The sequence below is a fragment of the Canis lupus genome, chromosome 4 (genome assembly GCF_003254725.2).
Source record: "Canis lupus dingo isolate Sandy chromosome 4, ASM325472v2, whole genome shotgun sequence".
In the NCBI taxonomy this organism is placed as follows: domain Eukaryota; kingdom Metazoa; phylum Chordata; class Mammalia; order Carnivora; family Canidae; genus Canis; species Canis lupus.
Window position 1 is genome coordinate 6,620,357 of NC_064246.1, and position 21,520 is coordinate 6,641,876.

Consider the following 21,520-nt stretch of genomic DNA (forward strand, 5'->3'; position numbering starts at 1 on the left):
AGGCATGCAATTCAATGCCCATGAAAGAGGCCTTTGTAAGAAGAGTAGTTGTACATCAGTAAACACACTGTTGTTTCACTGAATGTGTTTATCAAAATCTGCTGCATTTCATACTTTTTGTAAAGGCACATGCATAAAAGATGTTTGTAAGAAAAAATATTTTCAGGAATAAACTTTTTGGAGGAGAGTAATAGCCTTTTGGTGGCTATAGGGGAAGAAGGAGCTATTTTCTTTTTATTTTGCTGATGTTACTTTTGCCGGTATTAACAGAGTGCTCTATGGTTTCGTTAATTAGCACTAGCTTGAAAAGCTCAATAATTATCGTTTGCCATCATGCTTGGTGAAGAGTCTGTTCAAAACTTTGCCCATATGCAGCTAGGAATGGGGGTGGGCGGAATTGTTTGACTTCTTATTGATTTGTAGAGTTCTTTTTTTATTTGTAAAGTTCATTATATATTACAGGTAAAAGTTCTTTGTTGGATATATGTTTCGCATTTATTTTTCTCAGTCCCTGGCTTGCCTTTTCATTTTATAACAATGTATTTTGAAGAGCAAATGTTTTAAATTTTCATGAACTCCAATTTAATGACTTTTTTCCTTTTAAAATATCACTTTTAGTGTTCTATTTACGAAAACTTTGCCAAACCCAAGGTCATGAAGATTTCCTCTTATGCTTTCTTTGAGTTTTAATAATTTAAGTTAGGTTTGTAATGCACCTTGTGACGTGAAGTGTCAAGGTGTTTTTTTGTTGTTTTGTTTTTTGTAGATAGCCAGTTCCATTTGTTGAAAAAATTATCTTTTCTCTCATTTAGGGGAAAGCTGTCATTTCACCTTGGCATTCTTGCTTAAAATCCATTGCTGTATATATTTTTTTTGGTCTATTTCTGGGATCTTTCTTCTGTTCTCTTGATCTAGATATATATTTTGCTCCAATACCATCAGTACTTGATTCCTGCAGGTTTGTAAGAAGCCTTGGAATAAAATATTGCATATCCTCCAACTTTGTTCTTCCTTTCCAAAATTGGTTGACTCTTGCTAGATCCATTGCACTCCCAAGCAAATTTTTGAACTAGCTTGACAATTTGTACAAAAAAGTTCTGTTAGGATTTGATTAGGATTCTACTGGATCTATATAGTTTGGTAAGTTTGGTAAGAATTGACTTCTTAAGGATACTGAATCTTTAAATCCATGAAGATGATATATCTTTCTATGTATTTCTTTAGTTTCTTTCAGCAGAGTTTGTAGTTTTCAATGTACAGGTCTAATACATTTTTGTCAAATTTATCCCTAATGATTTCATATTTTAAAATTCTTTTTTAAATGGTATTTTAAGAACTAAGTGTGTGAAATGGTGGTCAACATCATTAGCCATTGGAAAATGCCAATTAAATCCATAATTAGGCACCACAGCACCAAGGTTTATCAACCTCACACTATTGACTTCCTGGGCCTCTTAATTCTCTTGTCAGGGACTGCCCTGTGCACTGTAGGATATTTATGTGCTGCATCCTTTGCCTCTGCCCACCAGATGTCAATGTTACTCCTCCTTCTCCCTGAAAAATAATAGTAAAAAATATCTCCAGGCATTGCCAAATGTTCCTGGGGAGGTAAAATTTTCCTTGGCTGAGAACTGTTGTACTACACAACCACTGGAATGGCTAAAATAAAAAATACTGACTACACCAAGTGTTGGCAAGGATATGGAGTAATTGGAACTCTCATACACTGCCAGTGAGAATGCAAAAAGGTTACAATGACTTTGGAAAACTCTGGCAGTTTCTTAAAAAGTTAAGTCTAAACCTATCATGTGGGAAGCCCAGGTGGCTCAGCGGTTTAGCCCCGCCTTCAGCCCGTGGCATGATCCTGGAGACCTGGGATCGAGTCCCACGTCAGGCTCCCTGCATGGAGCCTGCTTCTCCCTCTGCCTGTGTCTCTGCCTCTCTCTCTCTGTATCTCTCATGAATAAATAAATAAAATATTTATAAAAAAAAATAAACCTATCATGTGATCCAACCATCCTACTAAAAGCATTTACAAAGAGAAATGAAAGCACATGTCCAGAGACATGGCCATGAATATTTATAACAGCTTTATTTGTAATTGCCAGAAATTGAAAATAACTGAAATGTCTACTCATAGGTGGATGGACTAATGCACATGCCATATGCTCACAAAGGAATGTTACATAGCCATGAAAGAGAGGGACTATTCATACAGACAACAACAAGGATCACTATCAGAATAATTACACTCAGTGAAAGAAGCCAGATCAAAGAATATATATTCTACGATACCATTTATAACACATCCTAGGGAATGAAATAAACCATCATGATGGTGCAGATCATCAGTGGTTGTCTATGGACAGAGTAGAGAAGGGGGCACAGGTTAGAAAAAGTCAAGAGAGGAAACTCTGGGGTGTGATGGCTGTGTTACTTACCCTAACTTTGGCAATGGATTTCAGAGGGATATACATATGTCAAAACTCATCGAGTGGTACATTTTATACATATGCAGGGGTTTTGTACATCAGACATACCTCAAACAGGGGTATGTACATATACAGGGGTTTTGTACATCAGAATACCTCAAACAGCTCATACCAGCTGTTTAAAAAGTACAAAACAGAAATGAAATGGGCAGGAGGAACATTTTAATAAATAAAGGCTGTGCAGTAGTTTTATTTACAAGGGATACATAGGACACTGACGAAAATCAGTGGAATTCCTGAATGTCATCCAGCTATAGGAAAAAAAATAATGATAATCAGAGCTCATTCTCCCTCTTCCACAAAACATAAAAACATGAACCTCCTCCCCACAGTAGCTGCCCTGATGGCCCACTATTTTCCCTTCAGGCAAGGATGGATGGGCAAGTATAGATAACACTTAATCTTAAATTAGAATATTTGGGAAAATGTGTATCTTCCTTTTAATAAGCACTCAGCAATTTTTAAGGGACATAAAACCATGCCAGTGAAAAATGGGAAGGAGAAATTAACTTCTCTTTACAGCCTAAAGACCCAATGAGTTGCAGTTCTTTGCTCTGGGAAGGTCTGACCTTCTGTAAATCTTTGGAATAAAAGGAGATACTTGAATTTTGGTTATTTATTAATAGTAAATTTTTGGTAAAAACCTGCAATCACAAAATTTTTACAGATTCAGAATTAAAAACCAGTGATTTGCCCTGCTCAAAAATCAGGGAAATTCTTACCACTTTTTAACCCTATTATTCATATCATTACTAAGAATAAATCTAGAAGTTAATTGCTATATGGTTCCTCCAATATTCAATACCTATACATGAATTGTAAAACAACTTTAGTAGATAATTGATAAATTGATGTTGAGAATATATCTCTTTACTACATTATCATTATTTTTTAAAGATTTTATTTATATATAGAGAGAATCTGTGCACATAATGGGGGGAAGATGAAGGGACAAAGCGGGTAGGGAGGAAGAAGGAGAGAGAACCTGAAGCCAACTCGTCACTGAGCATGGAGCCCAATGCGAGACTCAATCCCATGACCAGTTACCTGAGCCAACACCAAGAGTTGGATGAGCTACCTGGATGTTAATGTTAACCAAGCTGTGTTGATATTTTCATCAGATGGTTCAAGGTCATTATTACTCCATTTAAGCTGTCTTCCTGATTTCTTCCTACTTGGGTATTAATTCAGTCAGAAAGCCAGCAACAGCACGGCTTGCAAGAACTCTGCACTTTAATTTTAAAAACAAGAAAAGCAAAAAGGGGGAGGAGGACAGGGGAAACAGATGTACACAGCTAAAATTTTCTGGCAGAGAACATTCAAAACAATTATTTAAGAGGCATAATTCTTTTCAATATAAGATATTGATATATTTATAACAATGGTTTCAGAGTTTTCAGGGGGTGGTACCTTAAAATGTTCAATAATTGTGTACTGCAGCAAACTGGCCTCTGTAGAAGAACATAATTTGATGGTCCTTTGTGTCTCTTTTAGATCTATCAGCCAGCAGTATTGTGCTTGATTTGCATTAACAGGCCATTCCCCATATAGTATTAATGCAGTACAAATAACATTCTTTGGTCTAACTTTGCTTTGTTTTCTTTCAGCCCCTGCTCACGCTGCAATTTTATGTGATAAAACATTATTAGTAACTGACATTTCATTTTCCGCAACTGTGTCCATAACACATATATATTTAAATTATTTGGAAGTGGCCTTTACTCACTCTGGAGAATTAAAATGTGAAATCTGTTCTGGTCCAAAGAAATAAGTGAATGTGTAAGAGGCTTCTGTTTGGCAAATAGCCTCCATACAAGCAAATCTAAAACCAAGTCAAGATGATTAGCCCTTTACCCTCCTTTATTAATGAGATCATGGGACCTTGTATGTGATCTATGTTTGTACAGAAGAAGCTTATGCCTCTTGTACATGTAGAAAACCTTTTTCCTACTGTGGTTAGCTGGTGGAGGTTAACCTTGGAGTGTGCATTCCCCATTCTCCACCCTTTGCCTTGTTCTCCCTTATGGTCCACCCAGGTGTGTCCCTAGGAACCTATCAGGTAAGTGATATGCTGAGAGAGTATGTTATCCAGAGTCAGTATCCTGTTACTTGACTTTCCTGCTGACTACAGAGTTGCTGAGAGAAACACAGACGGGCAGACTTTTACAGTTGGTTCTCTCTTTACAGAAGGATATCCTAAAATCGGATCTCGTTATCTGCTCGGTGGCTGCTGTTCTGTCATTTGCAATCAGTGCCAGCACTGTGTTCCTGTCCTTGCGAGTACGTATCCATTCGGCTTTCTAGTCTCCCCACCGCCTTCTTTCCTGAGTAACACAGCCGGTTGTGGAATCCCAAGGTATTGGCAGGCTAGTGGAGCCAGCTAGGAGGTTTAAGGGACATATCTATGTGCTGTGAGGAGTTGCGTCCCAGATGAGAGTTGGTTCACATTGCAGACTGGGTTCAAGTGCTTTATCCTTTGTCTTTCTGTGCTTGGGGAGCTGTGCAGTTTGCTAGAGCAGCAGCAGCAGCAGCACATGTCCTGGAACCCAGCGGTAGTAAGACAGGCTGACTGGCACTGTACCAGGAGCAGGGACAGGAGGTATTACCCTATCAGGAGTCAGAAAGAGGTCCTGGAGCTAAATAGAGTTTTGGAAAATAATTTTCAGTTAAAAAAAAAGTGGAGAGCCCTAGATGGGATTTCTGGCTTGAGGCTCGAACAGTTACTGCTTCCATATGAAAGTACTGTATGCTTAGGAGCTCTCCTTCTAACAAGGAAAGTGTATTGGTTACATTTGTCATTCTCAACCTCTTTAAAAACAGCGGTAAAACTAGAGAGCAGGTTTCCTTGGCCTTTGCACCTTGTGGGGCCAGCTCTCCACCCCGACCTGGTGGCTCCCAGCACAGGTCAGTTTCAGCTGGAAGACATTTTCAGAAACCCGAAACCAGCATGGGGCTTGGAGGGAAGAGGGGAAGGGCAGTAGTGTTATGTATTATCATGGGCGTCCCTCCCCTCTCCTGCCAGGCTAAACACTTTGAATTGCCCTCTTGTCTCACAGCCGTTTCTCAGTGTTGTGCTGTTTGCCCTGGCGGGCTCGGTGGGACTTGTGACCCATTACATGCTCCCCCAGCTCCGCAAGCACCACCCGTGGATGTGGATTTCACACCCTGTTCTCAAAAACAAAGAGTATCAACAGCGGGAAGTGAGAGGTCAGTACTTTATCCCTCATTAAAAAAAAAATGATGTAGTGGTAGGCATCCTTTAAACCAGAGTGTACGCAACTGATGTGAATGTACTGGATGCCATAGAACTATGCACTAAGAATGGTTACAGTGGCAGGTGTTACATTATATCTATTTTACCACAATAAAGAAAAAAAAGGAGAGTGTACCTTGGGGTATGCAGTATTGTTCCAGAACAAGAAAGTTGAAATAGAGTGAATTAGAACTATGGCTTATAAAATCGGTTATTAGTATTGTGGAAAATTAATTTATATCATGCAGACCTGAAAATTATGCTATTCCAGCTCAAGTAGACTAGGTTCCCATCCTCCACAAAGTGTTTGGAGGGGGTGGGGTGGGCAGGAATGTAGCAGAGACTGCTGGACCTTTAGGACCTTTAAGCCCTTAAACTTTGTCATTGGCTATGGTCTCTTAGACCTGGATGCATACTTGATTGCCTTAGGAGTTCTCCGGGCTATTTCCGGTCACGACCATGTAATAGCCTGGTGATCCAGACAGTGTCAGAGCTTCTAGATAAGAAATCTCAGGAATTTCTCCGGTAGCTCTTCCCCTGCTCTGTGATCCAACAGATGGAGGAAGGATTGCTTTATCCCCATTTTCAGATGCATTGAAGTCATCGGTCACAGTTCACAGCTAGAGTTTATAACAGCTTGGGCTGATTATAACTTTAGAGCCCATTGTAACATCTCTGTTATAGAGGGAGATATTCAGTTGTATGTCCAGGCACAAGTGGCGCCAAGATTTGCTGACTTGCAGGAATGTATTAGACTCGCCAGGTTGGTCAGCAGTAACCTCGGTAGATTAGTGTGACAAAGGGGAAAAAGGGAAAAATAATTTAAAAATGAAGAAGTGAAAGAATTGCTTAAAATTCTGTCAAGAGCATTTCATCAAGGAACATCTTTGGGTGGGTATGAGGAGCTGCCTCAATTTAAAACAGCCAACTCATGAAGATTGTCGATTGTTTAGTGGAGAAATATGGCATCGTGGGTCTGCTGCCCGGATAAGGTTTAGAAGGTGGAGAAGGGCCACCCTGATGGCTCTGCCCTCAGAGACTTGCTCTTCTTACAGGCAACCCCAGTGGCTAGCTTGAGGGTCAAGCTTAATATATTTGTGCTTGACATATATATGTATATATATATGTGTGTGTGTGTGTGAGTGTGTGTGTGTGTGTACATATAATTTTAAAGGCTCTTTTCAATTTCAGGTACTACTTTAATGCAAATTATTATCAGTATTATAAAACCTGAAGGAAGATGGGCTCAGAGTAGATGCAATTTGTAATGGTTAGTTCATGTGATAGCTCATTTGTAGAGAGAGGTGCCTCCCAGATGGGTGCGGGCTGGTTGACAGGTAGAGCAACTGGAGGAAATTGGTTTCTATGGAGCTTCTCTGTAAGTGTTCAGCTAACGATCCCTTTCATTTTCTAAATCTTTAGGGAGACTATGTTTTGGTGAAATTAGTGGAGTATTTGGGGGTTTGTTATTTTGGTGTCATTGATTTTGGGTAGAGATTTGAAGTGTGAGGCTTTGCCTCAGGAGCCTGCATATCTCTATCCATATCAGCTGCACCTCTACCTATACTTACACATTTAAATGCCCTGGCCTGAGCACAGAGAACTTGTCAAATTGAGAGAAAGAAAAATAAGACAGATTAGGCTCCAGCTAGCTTACTATGGCAGTTCAGAGTCTGGAAATTCAACAGTGAAAATACGGAATTCAACATTTAGTTTAGTTTGGTTTAGTTTAGTTCAAAACCTGTTTGTTTTGTTTATTCATTTTGGTTTTGGTTTTTTGTTTGTTTGATTTTGTTAGTGTGGCTGTTTCCTTCCCTGAATCTAAGGGATCCCAGTTTAGAATAGAATAACTTAGATATTTTAAACTTGCATGACAAAAAAAATAAAATAAAATAAAAAATAAATAAATAAATAAATAAATAAACTTGCATGACCCTTTCAGTACACAATTCAAGCCCAAGTTCTGTGAGTGTATTTGTTGATGGCTCCTCTTTGAGGGGCAGGTGATCAGTCAGCGCTGGCCTCTGTTCCATAAGGTGGGCTGGGAGCTCGGGCTCAGGCACAGGCTCTGTGGATGTTTCTCCCTTGCCTGCATTGTCTGTTCATAAGCCACCTGAAATCTAGCCAAGAGTAATAGATTTGACACATTAGGCATGGAGTGAAGAACAGATTGCATTTCAAAATTGTGTGTGTTAGAAGGAAAATCCAAATATTTAAAATATGTTGGTATGAAGTCATTGAAAAGCTATTATTCATTTCAGTATCATGAGGTCCTGAGTTTTCTTCCTCCTTGTCCTGGCCTTCTGCCTTCTAGATAGTTCACTCTTTATTTCTCCTACTCTCAAGAAAACACACACAGGAAGTTTAGACCAATCATAGACTTTTTAATGTGAAAACTGTGCTCAAATCTTCTTTCTCATAGCATCACAGAATATTATAACTGGAAAAGAAGATAGAGCAGAGCAGAGCTAGCAGGTCTGTAACATACAACTGGAATGCTCTGATCCCATGCCAGACATCACTAACTGAGAACAATCCTAAAACTCAGCCACTGGCACGAATTGGCATGTAAGATGAGGCATATGTACTGTCCGTGTTTTAGAGTTTATATAATGCCACCCCACCCTTTATGTAGGAGGAGACAGAAGTTCCAGAAGTCAAGGCACATAACTTGGCTCCTAGCAAGTCTGTGGCCAGTGAGTAACCAGAACCCAGGGCATCTTACTCCAGTCAGGTGCTCTGTTTGCTACCGATCTGCTCCCAGTCTAGCAGGTGGGTCGTGTGCAATCCATACAAGGCTCTTCGACAACATAGTGCTATAGTCATTGTTACCCAGAAGGGCCACATCACTTCAGTAGGTCCTGTACAGTCCAGTGTGCTATAGTTTAATGCCAGCTCTACAAAGCTTTAATCCTTGGGTCGAAATAGACTCACCACAGTGAATTTTCAGCATTCTTGCAGATTCTCAAATACACTCTATTCTCTGTCCTCTCTTTGTTTTTCCCTTTGCCTGTGATGCTTTTTCTCAAGCATCACTATACTCAGGCCAGATGATTCATCCTTCAGGTCTCTGTTTAAAAATCAGGCCCATTAGAAGCCCTTCCCTGACCACCTGGATCGGACAAACTTCTTGGCTGCTCCTCTGAACCTCCCTTTCCATTATATTCTCTAAAGTGAGTAGGAGCAACATTTCTGCTTGTTCATGCTGGCCATCCCCTGCTTACTGTGCTGGGCACAGAAGTGTGTTTCCTGAACTGCACTTTATTTACATATCATCAGCCCTCTATATGCTAGAACAAATTTAAACTTGAGGTATACATTTCTTTCAGTTTACTTTTCTTTCTGCATACCTCTGATTGTAATTTTACTTGACATATAAAATTATATAGATATACAAAATAAATTTTGATATAAAATTCAGACTACAACTCAAGTTGCAGACTGTAAATTGAAACATGTATTTTTTAGCCAACTGACTTCTTTACTTTGGAGACTAATTTAGGTAAACTTTATCTCATTCCAGCCCCAACAAGATGTCTCACCAATATCTGAACTAAAAGAATAAAATTCTGTCACTCATAGTACAGTTAAGCAGACAAATGGTGAGGTGGCTATAGATGGCATATTAATGGAATATGAAGCTGTTCAATCTAAGTGAATTATGCTGAAAATAACAAGATAACAAAGTAGACAGCACTACAGATGGCACCATATTATTTAAGTTTGGAACTTCCAAGACCAAATGTTTAGGAGAACTAGAGTTTTAGAAAATAAATCCATTATCCTGAATGATGATGGTAATTCCAGACAAATGACTTCATTTATTGGCCTCTGTTGTAAGAGAGTCTCTAATGGCAATAATATGTATCTATCAATAATTACTTTGACTTTAAGTGGATGAAATGCTCCAATCAAAAGACACAGGGTAACAGAATGGATTAAAAAAAAAAACAAGACCTACCTATATGCTGCTATAAGAGACTCATTTTGGCCCTAAAGACAGCTGCAGATTGAAAGTAAGGGGATGGAGAAATACCTATCACATGAATGGATCTCAAAAGAAACATGGTGGAAATACCTACATGAGCAAAGTAGACTTTAAGACAAAGACTGCAGTAAGAGACAAAGAGGGGCACTATATCATAACAAAGGGGACACTCCAACAAGAAGATCTAACAATTGTAAATATGTAAGCACCCAACCTAGGAGCAACCAAATACATAAAACAGTTAACAAACATAAAGGAATTAATCAGTAATAATACATTAGTAGTAGGAGACTTTAACACCCTACTCACATCAGTGGACAGATCATCTAAAACAGAACATCTACAAGGAAAAAATGGCTTTGAATGACACACTGGACTAGATAGATTCAGTGGTATATTCAGAACATTCCATCCTAGAACAGCAGAATACATTCTTTTCTAGTTCATACAGAACATTCTCCAGAATAGATCACATATTGGCAGACAAAATGAGCCTCAACAAATTAAGAATGTTGAAGTCATACCATGCATCTTTTCTGACCACAACACTCTGCAACTAGACATCAACCATAAGAAATAATTTGGAAAGATCCCAAATACATGGAGGTTAAATAACGTGTTACTAAACAATGAATAAGCCAACCAAATTAAAGAAGGATTAAAATATACATGGGAACAAATGGAAATCAAAACACAATGCTCCAAAAACTCTAGGATGCAGCAAAAACAGTTCTAAGAGGGAAGTTTATAGCAATACAGGCCTATCTCAAGAAGCAAGAAAAATCTCAAACAACCTAACCTTATGCTTGAGGGGGCTAGAAAAAGGACAACAAACAAAACCTAAAGACAGCAGAGGGAAAGAAAGAATAATGAATAAAGATTAGAGCAGAAATAAATAATATAGAATCTAAAAAAAAATAGAACAGATCAATGAAACCAGGAGCAGCTTCTTTGGAAAAAAATCAATAAAATTTATAAATCTCTAGCCAGACCTATTGAGAAAAAAAAAAGAGAAAGGGCTCAAAATCACTAGTGAGAGAGGACTCATAACAACCAATACCACAGAAACACAAATAATTGTAAGAGAATACTTTGTAGAACTATATACCAGTAAATTGGACAACCTAGAAGAAAGGAATAAATTTCTAGAAACATATACACTATCAAAATTGAAACAGGAAGAAATAGAATTTGAACAGACTGATAACCAGCAAAGAAATAGAATCAGTGATCAAAAAACTCCCAGCAGACAAAAGTCTAGGACCAGATGGCTTCACAGGCAAAATCTCCCAAACATTTAAAGAATTAATAGCCATTCTTCTTAAACTATTCCTAAAAATAGAAAAGAAAGGAAAGCCTTCAAATTCACTCTATGAAACCAGCATTACCCTGATACCAAACCAGGTAAAAACACCACCGAAAAAGAGAACTCTAGGCCAATATCCCTGATGGGCATAGATGCAAAAATCCTCAACAAAAGACTAGCAAACCAAATTCAACAATACATTAAAAAAAAATCATTCACCAGATAAAGAACATGTGATTATATATACAATGGAATATTACTCAACCATCAGATAGGATGAATACCTACTACTTACACTGATGTGGATGGAACTGGAGGGTATTGTGCTGAGTGAAATAAGTCAGTTGGAGAAAGACAATTATCCTATATTTTCACTCATATGTGGAATATAAGAAGTAATGAGAGGGACCACAAGGGAAGGCGGGGGGGAACCAAGTGGGGAAAAATTAGAGAGGACGACAACCATGAGAAACTTCTGACTCTGATAAACAAACTGAGGGTCGCAGAAGGTGAAGGGGATGGGGGGATAGGATGACTGGGTGATGGGAGTTAAGGAGGGCACATGATATAATGAGTATTGGGTATTATACTGTGTGTTGGCAAATTTAAATAAAATTTGAAAAAAGATAAACTATAGAAAAACCTCATTCACCATAGTTAAGAGGGATTTATTCCAGGGTAGTTTGATATTCACAAATTGATCAGTGCAATACAACACATCAATAAGAGAAAGGATAAGAACCGTATGAGCATTTCAATAGATGCAGAAAAAGCACTTGACCAAATACAATATCCATTCATCATAAAAACCTCAACAAAATAAGTTTAGAGGGAACATAACTCAACATAATAAAGGCCATCTATGAAAAACCCACAGCTAACATTGTCTTTAATAGATAGAACTGAGAGTTTTTCCCCTAAGGTCAGGAACAAGATGAGGATGTCCACTCTCACCATTTTTATTCAACATAGTACTGGAAGTCCTAGCCACAGCAATCAGACAACAAAAAGAAATAAAAGATATACAAACAGGTAAGGAAGAGGTACAATTACCACTATTTGCAGAGGACATGATACTATATAATAAAACTGGAAAGTCTCCGCCAAAAAATAGCTAGAACTGATTAATTCAAATAAAGTTGCAATTATACAAAATCAGTGTGTAGAAATTTGTTGCATTTCTATACACTAAAATTGAAGCAGCAGAAAGAGAAATTTAAAAAAAAATCTCACAATTATGCCAAAAATAAAAAAATACCTAAAAATGAATGTTATCAAAGAAGCAAAAGACCTATACTCTGAAAACTGTAAAACACTGGTGAAAGAAATTCAAAAGGACAGAGGGATGGAAAGACATTCCATGCTTATAGATTAGAAAAACAAATATTGTTAAAATGTCTATACCAGGGATGCCTGGGTGGCTCAGCAGTTGAGTCTGCCTTTGGCTCAGCGCATGATCCTAGAGTCCCAGGATCGAGTCCCACATCGGGCTTCCTGCATGGAACCTGCTTCTCCCTCTGCCTATATTTCTGCCTCTCTGTGTGTGTGTGTGTGTGTGCATGTCTCATAAATAAATAAATAAATAAATAAATAAATAAATAAATAAATAAATTCTTCTTTAAAAAAGTCTATACCACACAAAGGAATCTCCGCATTTAATGCAATCCCTATCAAAATACCACCAGCATTTTCAAGAACAATGACAAACAATCCTAAAAACTTTTAAAAGATTTTATTTATTTTTTTGAGGGAGAGACAAAGAGCACATGAGCAAGCTGGGGGAGGGGCAGGGGGAGGCAGAGAGAGAGGGAGACAGAGAATCTGAACCCTACTCCATGCTGAGCACAGAGCCACTGAAGAGCTTCATCCCACAACCACAAGATCATGACCTGAGATAAAACCAAGAGTTATATGCTTCACTGACTGAGCTACCTAGGTGCCCCCAATCCTAAAATTTGTATGGAGCCACAGAAGACCCTGAATAGCCAAAGCAGCCTTGAAAAGAAGAGCAAAGCTCAAGGAATCACAATTCTGGATTTCAAGTTATAATACAAAGCTGTAGTAATCAAAGAAATGCAGTACTGGCACAAAATAGACACACAGATCAATAGAATAGGAAACCCAGAAATAAACCCACAGAGATAAGGTCAATTAATCTTCAAGAAAGCGGGCAAGAGTATCCAATGGGAAAAAAATAGTCTCTTCAACAAATGGTGTTGGGAAAACTGAACAGCAACATGAAAGAAAGAAAAAGAAAGAAAGAAAGAAAGAAAGAAAGAAAGAAAGAAAGAAAGAAAGAAAGAAAGAAAGAAGAGAAAGAAAAAGAAACTGGAACACTTTCTTACAGCATACACAAAAGTAAATTCAAAATGGATTGAAGACTTACATATGAGACCTGAAGTCACAAAAATGCTAGAAGAGAACACAGACAGGAACCTCTTTGAGTCTGTCATAGCAACTTTTTTCTAGATAGGTCCCCTAGGCAAGAGAAACAAAAACAAAAACTACATGAAAATAAAAAGCTTTTGCACAGTGAGGGAAACAATGAACAAAACTAAAATGCAATCTACTGAATGGGACAAAATATTTGCAAATGACATATCTGATAAAGGGTTAGTATCCAAAGTATGTAAAGAACTTATAAAACTCAACACCCAAAAAAACAAATAATATGATTAAAAATGGGCAGAAGATATGAAGATATTTTTCTAAGGAAGACATCCAGATGGCCAACAGACACATGAAAAGATTTTCAACATCACTCATCATCAGGGAAATCAAATTAAAACCACAATGAGATATCACCTCACACCTATCAGAAAGGCTAAACTCCACAACACATGAAACAACACGTGGTGAGGATGAGGACAAAGGGGAACCATCTTGCACTGTTCGTGAGATTGCAAACAGGTGCCACTGTGGAAAACAGTATGGAGCTTCCTCATAAAGCTAAAAAGAGAGCTACCTTATGATCCAGTAATCACACTACTGGCTATTTACTCAAAAAATACAAAAACACTCATTCAAAGAGATACATGTATCCCTATGTTTATAGCAGCATTATTTATAATAGCCAGGATACAGAAGCCGACTGACTGTGCATTGACTGATGAATGGATAAAGATGTGTATAGATGTGTAATGAAATACTATTCAGCCATAGAAAAGAATGAACTCTTGCCTTTTGCAATGACACAGATGGATCTAGAGAGTATAATGCTAAGTGAAATAAATCAGTCAGAGAAAGACAAAATACTGTATGATTTCACTCATATGTGGAATTTAGGAAAAAAAACGAATGAGCAAAGGGGAAAAAGAGAGGGACGAATAAAGAAACAGGCTCTTAATTATGGAGAACACACTGATGGTTGCCACAGAGAAGGCGGATGGGTGGACAGATGAAATATGTGATGGTAATTAAGAAGGGCACTTGTGATGAGCACTGGGTAATGTATGGGAGTGCTGAATCACTACATTGTACACCTGAAACGAATGTAACACTGTGTGTTAGCTGAAATTAAAATAAAACTAAAACATCCCCCCCACACACACAAAAAAAGAAAATATGTTTTATTTAAGAACTTTCAAAAGGAATTATATCATTCTGAAAAGGACTAATGGAGTTGGGTCATATTTTCACATGGTCCTCAGAGAAGAAATTTCCATATTATTATTTTTGGCTCTTAAGAGCTTAAGAAAAATCAAAGTGTTCCAATTCAGTGACCTTACTCTTACCATAAAAGTGGGTTTTAATGAGATTAGAAAAGACTGAGTTAAAGAATAATTCCATTATTGACATTCACTTGTAATTTATTCATTTGGAGAATGCTTATGAATATCCTATTTATTAAAAAAAAGAATTACTGAGTTCCTACATGATATGTAGCCTTTAAACCAGTGAAATAGGATGGCTAAGATGTGGTTTCTGTTATCAAAAAGTTTCCGACCTATTAAGCAAACACTCTGGCTATGCCAGAATGGAAGAGCCATGACTGCTACACACATAGTGATGTGGGGCCAGCACCATGTTCATCCTTACATGAAATACAAGGAGGTAGAAAGTGCAGACCCTAAGTGTAAGGATTATAATTAATTTTATGTTCAGTGAGTAAGTTTTCCAACTGGTTGGATATGCATATAAAATGGAAAATTATGAATTTTTAGGATTAAATGTTGAATTAAGGTCTGGTGCACAGTAGGTGTTCAATGATATTGGTTGGACGAACAGATGAGTGATCAGTTGATTAGAGAAGACGTTCCTATAGGCTGATGTGGGCAGAAAAAGCCTTGTAAGATAAAAGCTGGTTTGAAGGACTCAGGTATATATGTGTATTGTGAAATATACACAAACAGGCTCATTCCTCTGTAAAAATATAAATGCCTGCTAAAAAAGCTTAAGCTATAATTTTTGGATGTACTACAATAAATGGATAAAAGATTATAGAAATTATAAAAAATACTGATTGAGAATCTCATCAAAATTGTAATTTAAAAAAAATCACTACCACAAAAATAATTTACAAATGAGTCCTGATTTTGTCATTTTTAAATTTTTTATTTATTTATGATAGTCACAGAGAGAGAGAGAGGCAGAGACACAGGCTGATTTTGTCATTTTTAAATGTGATTTGCTTTGCTTGTTGGCAAATCTTGCCTGTTGATTTGCAGATAGACTGGCTCCTACATGTCAGAGACATAGTTCTGAGACATGTTTTTCCTAATGTATTTTTCAGTTATATCAAAGAAATACATAGATTAAATGTCAAATAGAGAAAATTGTAACAAGCAACAGAGTTTTGTTAAGTTTCTCCCCTGTCTGATTCTCCCTGTCCATTAAAAATTACTTTCCATTCTTTAGATATTTCTTTGGTATTTACCAAAATTGTTCTCCATGATCTGCATCTTTGCCATTTCTTGATAGCTCAGATTTGCTATCTACTGACTTCCTGTTATGAATGTTGAGGATTCCTCACTTTTATCCTCACACATTAACATTTTCCCTTTCTTCTTCCTCACAATATAGTTAAATATTCTTTGAACAAATACTCAGGATTTTTTTCTATTAAGTCTAATTGTTGTTCACTTCTAGTCCAGTAGTATATCATGATTACTTTTGCTTTCTTGTTCAGATTTCTGTTTTTGATTTGCTAGTCTTTCCAGTATCTATGGGAAATATCTCTCAGGTCAGCTTTTCATACAGGCAAATCTATTAGGTCATCCATTGGTCCCATCCTCCCCAGACTCCCTTCTGGAACCTGCTCCAGTTGTCCTTTGTTTACTCCCTCTTTGTGAATGAAGCACATCCTCAGGATCACTCCAAGGAAAGGATGGGTGGGAAGGAAACTTTTGGAGACTTTGTATATCTGAAAGTATTTCCATTCTACTTTGCATGTAATGGATAGTTTGTTTTGTGTAGCAACTAAGGATGTAAACACTTCCGTAAGGATTCTAAGGTAATGTCCCATTGTCTTCCAGCTTCCACTGCTGCCTTTGAGAAGTCTGATGCCTTTCCAACCCCCTGGTCCTTTGTATATAACCAGATTTTTCCTTGCAGGAAGCTTTTGGAAAGCTAAGGAGGGAATTAAAGTGCCATGGCCCAGAGAATGGACTGAAACTTTGGCTTTGTCACAAATTAATTATGCTTAACCATAATAATTCATTTTTGTCATTTATAATTGGGAGTTCCTATAAGAAAGATTTGCTGAGGGGGGGGGGGGTGAAATTAATCAAGATAATAATTGTAGAGTATTGGCATGGTCTTGGCAGGCAGAATGTATTCATTAAGTGCATACTCCTCTCAGAATTCTGAAATTCAATCATTTTGTATCTTGCTTTGTGTCTCATTTCATCCACTGTGCTAGGTGGTTGGTGGGCCTTTCCAATTTGGATCTTTATGTTCTATGGTTTTGACATTTTTGTCAACAGGTGATAGTACCTGTCTGGGAACGACTTGTTCCCAGAATGTCAAAATCAAACCCAGGAATCTATGTAAAAATCCTTTGTGGCACGATGGGCGCATTGTTTGATATCAAAACACAAAGGCTGTGCTCGGGTCTTTGGGAAGGTCTCCTCTTTGCATGTGTAATGAGAAGATGCCATAGTTCTGGGAAGAAGAATATATTCCTTACTTCCCCTCTTTTCTACCCTACAAAAGAAGATGCTAAGATCAGATGTTAGACACCTGGGAAAACCCTGCAAAGTCTCTTTAATTCACAGCAACTAAAATTGTTTGAGGCATGAACTGAGTTAGTGTTAGCTGGGTAGCAGACTCATTTGCTATGATGCTTCCATGGGAAAGTACATTCTGAGTGCCAAAGAAGTGGCTTAGAGATGATGTTTAAAAAAATAGCCTGTTAGAAGCCTGCCTTATTAATGATTCCCTCTGTTGTTATTCCCTTCATGTACCCTCTCTTTCTCTCCTCTTTCCCTCCCTGCTAGGCACTGCTCCTCTGTACTCTCCCACTCTGGCTGGTCTCCCTTTTAGTCAGCTGGGGAACTTCTCTTTCTGTGTCAGTCTCCACGAGGCAGGAGTTGGCTGCAGGAAACTCGCAGTGAAACCAGGTTCACACTGCAGCAGCACAAAAAGGAAAGTGGAATCCAGTTATCTCTGCTCAAGGTAGCCTCAAAGTGAGGCTCAAGGAAGCCTGAGGAAGTACAGGCCAATGCTGGCCAGCATCAGGAAGGAGAGGGTTTGGGGACAGAGATCAGTGGTCAGCTGCCAGCGTCAGGTCTCCAGCAAGCCACAGTGTATTTATCCAAGTCCCCAGAGGGATTCTCCTAGACTGCTGATAAATCTCAAATAATTTGGAAATCAAATGAATGGCCAGTAAGTGGAGAAATGCAAAAACACTAACCCTGAAAATCAGGAAGTCTATGTATGCCTGTGATTTATGCAGGATAGAACATAGCAGCTTGGGGTTTTGTTGGCTCAAAGCATGTGCACAGACTTATGCAGGCTACCTGGAGGAACGATGTTAGTTCTCAGCTACAGTGGGTGAGGCCACCATGAAGAGCAGCTAACTTAGTCTCCCTGATGTTCATCCACTGGGGTCGTATCTGAAGTAGCTTAAGCCTCAGAGCACCCTATGATAGGATAATATATGGAGATGCCAGTGGAAAAGCAGAAATAGTGTTTCAAAGTGATCTTGTAATTTAAATAACATAGAAATCACACTTCACTTGGGGGGGGGGAGAAATTGTGCTCGATGCTGAGAATGCAAAAATTAGTAAGAGCATAATCCTTTCTCTTGGCAAGATGGTTGTTCTAACAAGAAGTATCTTCCTTCCTGTGCTCATCGTGAGAACATTTGGAAGTTGCTCTTAATGCTTTTCACCTGAAAATTTCTGACCTAACCATCTTCATGTGAAAAAGTAATAAATGATTTCAATAGTGTTTTTAGTTTTAAATACTATGGTTTTATGTTAGCAGAGGGCCTTTCTGTCAAGAGGAGAAAGCATATTAACGCATTGATTCTCCCGAGAGCTTCTCTATCCCTTTGAGCTGACGTGAAGGATGCATTTTTATTCTCATCGAATTAATGAAAAAAAAAATCAGTGGGAAGTTTTGGGAAAATGAGCTAAACATTTTTAAAAATTGAGTTAGACTTTGTATCAAATGAAATTCCAGATGGATTAAAGATTTAAAACATTTTTTAAAAGGAGGAAAAGAAGAAATAACCAGAATAGCAGTTGCAAGGAAATATAGGTCAAGTTATATAATCTTGGTTGAGAAGAGAAAAATAATTTCCCTAGCATGACCGAAAGTCAAAAACCACTAAAGAAACAACTAAAAATTGTGTTCTCTGAAAAATGTAAATTTTAGTATTCTAATGGCTGAATGTTGCTCTTCACTACCTTGTATTTCTCTGAGTGGTTTACCTAACCTGATAATGGGTATTGATTCCTTCAAACCAGTGATAGGACCTGTCACATACCAGGGCCTGTTCAGAACACTGGGGAGGCACTGGGGAGCAAGGCCAGCATGGTCTCCCTCTGGGGTGAACCCTCTGAGAAAGGAAATGCACTGTGGCCAAGAGTAAAACTCAAATTTCTGCCAGGCAGGCAGTACCACACGACAGCTTCTCCTCAGACTCTGTTCTACTGGGTGTCTGAGTTATTAATCAATTAATTGGTAATATGCCTGAATCTACTAAGTGGCTCCTGTGGACGAAGATGATGGAGAAAGACAGGCCTGGCCCCCTGGCTGTAGTAGAGGGATGGACATTCATCGCACAGATTAATGTACACGTGCAGTGTTTAAAGTACAATGAAAAGAAGGAGTATAAAGAGGCAAGGAAAGAGTGTAACAGGATCCTGGTTTAGATTTGAGAGACAGAAAAAGGCTTCTTTGAGGAAGTGACGTTTAATTTGAGGCTTGAAGGATAAAGAGGAAGTGGAGGAAGAGGATCCCAGGTAGAAGAGGAAGTCATGGGCACACCGTGCATTGACCAATGGGAAGGGAAAGGCCTTGCAGACTTTGGGTTTATCCTAAGCAGGATTATAGGGCTTTGAGCAACAGCATAATGTGATTTGCTTTACATGTAAGAATGATTACTTACCCTCTTAATGCCACTGGTTTTGGAAGTGAAGCCAATTTCCTGGAGAATAAACCATAACACATGTACAAGATAGCGCTAATGATTTTATAATCTGAGATTTGGCACAGTGAGAAAGATGAGAAGGAAAAGCCCTCGTAGGGAAAAACAATTGCCTATAATAAGGGGGTGCCACTGGCCTGGATGTGGTAATTCCATTTTGCAGGATGTCTCTGCCTTAGGTGCCTCAGGGTGACAGGGCCATTTGAACCGAGCTGCACATGTCTGGAATGCTTATGAGCACGCCTGGCTCCTGTAAAGCAGAAGGCCTCGTGCCCTTGCAGCTTAAATCGTAATTTAAGATTTGAATCAGAGAAAATTATCTTCCTAAAGATAAAAACTTCCTAGAGATTTTTTATTCACTTTTAATTATCGAGAAGGACTTAATTTAGTAACATAAGCATCTAAATAAAACAACCTAAAAAGCCTTTAAGAAAATTTAAAGTGCTCACTTGTATTCAGTCGTATATAATTTGTAAATGGCATAGTTAGTTTGCATTCTTTTCCTCATGGGCCTAATATTCCTGGGAAAAGAGAAATACTGATGCTCAAGTGAGGTTTTTTAATGGCCTTTGTGTGTATTCAGGACACTACAAAAAAGACAGTTATAAAATATCACTGCAAAGGTTTTCCTTCTAACTTGATTTTGTATGAATACTTGAACAGTTTGAGGCCCTAATAAAAATGTTTACCATGCTATTGTATCTGTGAGTTTTCCTTTTTATTAGCTTTCCATTGTCACCCCATAAAGACTGAATTTTGTCATTTAGAATTCAGAATTCTGAAATGGTACTATGGTTTTACTTCCCTCCTGTATTATTATTCATCTTTCTATTTGCTTCCCCTCCACTTCCAAAGGTAAAACATTCAGTATGAAAATGATCTAGAGATTGTAACATTTTTCTTTCTTTCTTTCTTTCTTTCTTTCTTTCTTTCTTTCTTTCTTTCTTTCTTTCTTTCTTTTTTTTTTAAGATTTATCCATTTATTTGAGAGACAGAGAGGGCATGAAGGGGGGAGGGGCAGAGGCAGAGGGAGAAGCAGCCTCCCTGCTGAGCAGGGAGCCAACACAAGGCTCCATCCCAGGACCCCGGGATCATGAGCCAAAGGCAGACACTTAACCGAATGAGCCACACAGGTGCCCTAGAAATTGTAACATTTCATTGGAATGAATTATTGAACTTGCTAGAAGAAGTCTAGAGGTATGTAAAATTTAAAGGTAAATTAATTTTTTTCAACATAAAGGATTAGCAAAACCTGATGTCAAAAGTTTGGAGGTGATGATGATCTCTGGGATTTGCTCTCTACTCTGTCATCCCTATGTCTTTATTTTAACCCCCCTTTCCACATCCTTCTCCACCGCTGCTTTGGCTAGATGTTGTTCTGAACATCAACCAGGGAAGTCACACCGTGGGATGCATCTTTACCTAGAATGATTTTCCCTTAACATATGGCCTGTGTATCTGAGCTTCTAGGTGTATGCAGACAGTATAAAGTGCACTCCCTGTCCTTTCATCTAGCGATTCAGAATTCTCCTGTGGGTTGCATTTCACATTTGCTTGTCACCTTCATTCCCCAGCAGCACCTCAGGTAGTAAACTAGAGATACATAATGCAGTGTGACCTGGCTTACGGCTCAGTCTTTTTTGGGGCTCTGAGTAAGGGTGCTATTTAAAAAATAGTAGAAGTTTTTATGACTTATGAATGAATTGGTTTCTAGTTTTTTTGGAATTTCTTTGTATCCTTCATAGAATTCCTTTGTAGCTATCATCTGTCGGCTTCTAACTAGAGAACCAGTTGTTACCTTCAAAGATCCTTATCTGTTCATGTATGTTATTGTGGTCATACTGAATGAACTTCTAATGACTTTGCTCTTCTAGGTCAGATGATG

At 38.2% G+C, this 21,520-nt stretch overlaps 1 protein-coding gene across 2 annotated transcripts in view; it reads left to right on the forward strand.

Annotated features, from left to right (window-relative positions):
• Window positions 1-21,520, forward strand: part of PCNX2 (pecanex 2) — a 288,030-nt gene that overhangs the window by 139,757 nt on the left and 126,753 nt on the right. For both annotated transcript variants that reach the window (XM_025448568.3, XM_025448569.3), the window contains 2 exons: window positions 4,680-4,772; window positions 5,549-5,699. In XM_025448568.3, coding sequence (XP_025304353.3) covers window positions 4,680-4,772; window positions 5,549-5,699 — 244 coding nt within the window. The remainder of the gene's footprint in view (window positions 1-4,679; window positions 4,773-5,548; window positions 5,700-21,520) is intronic.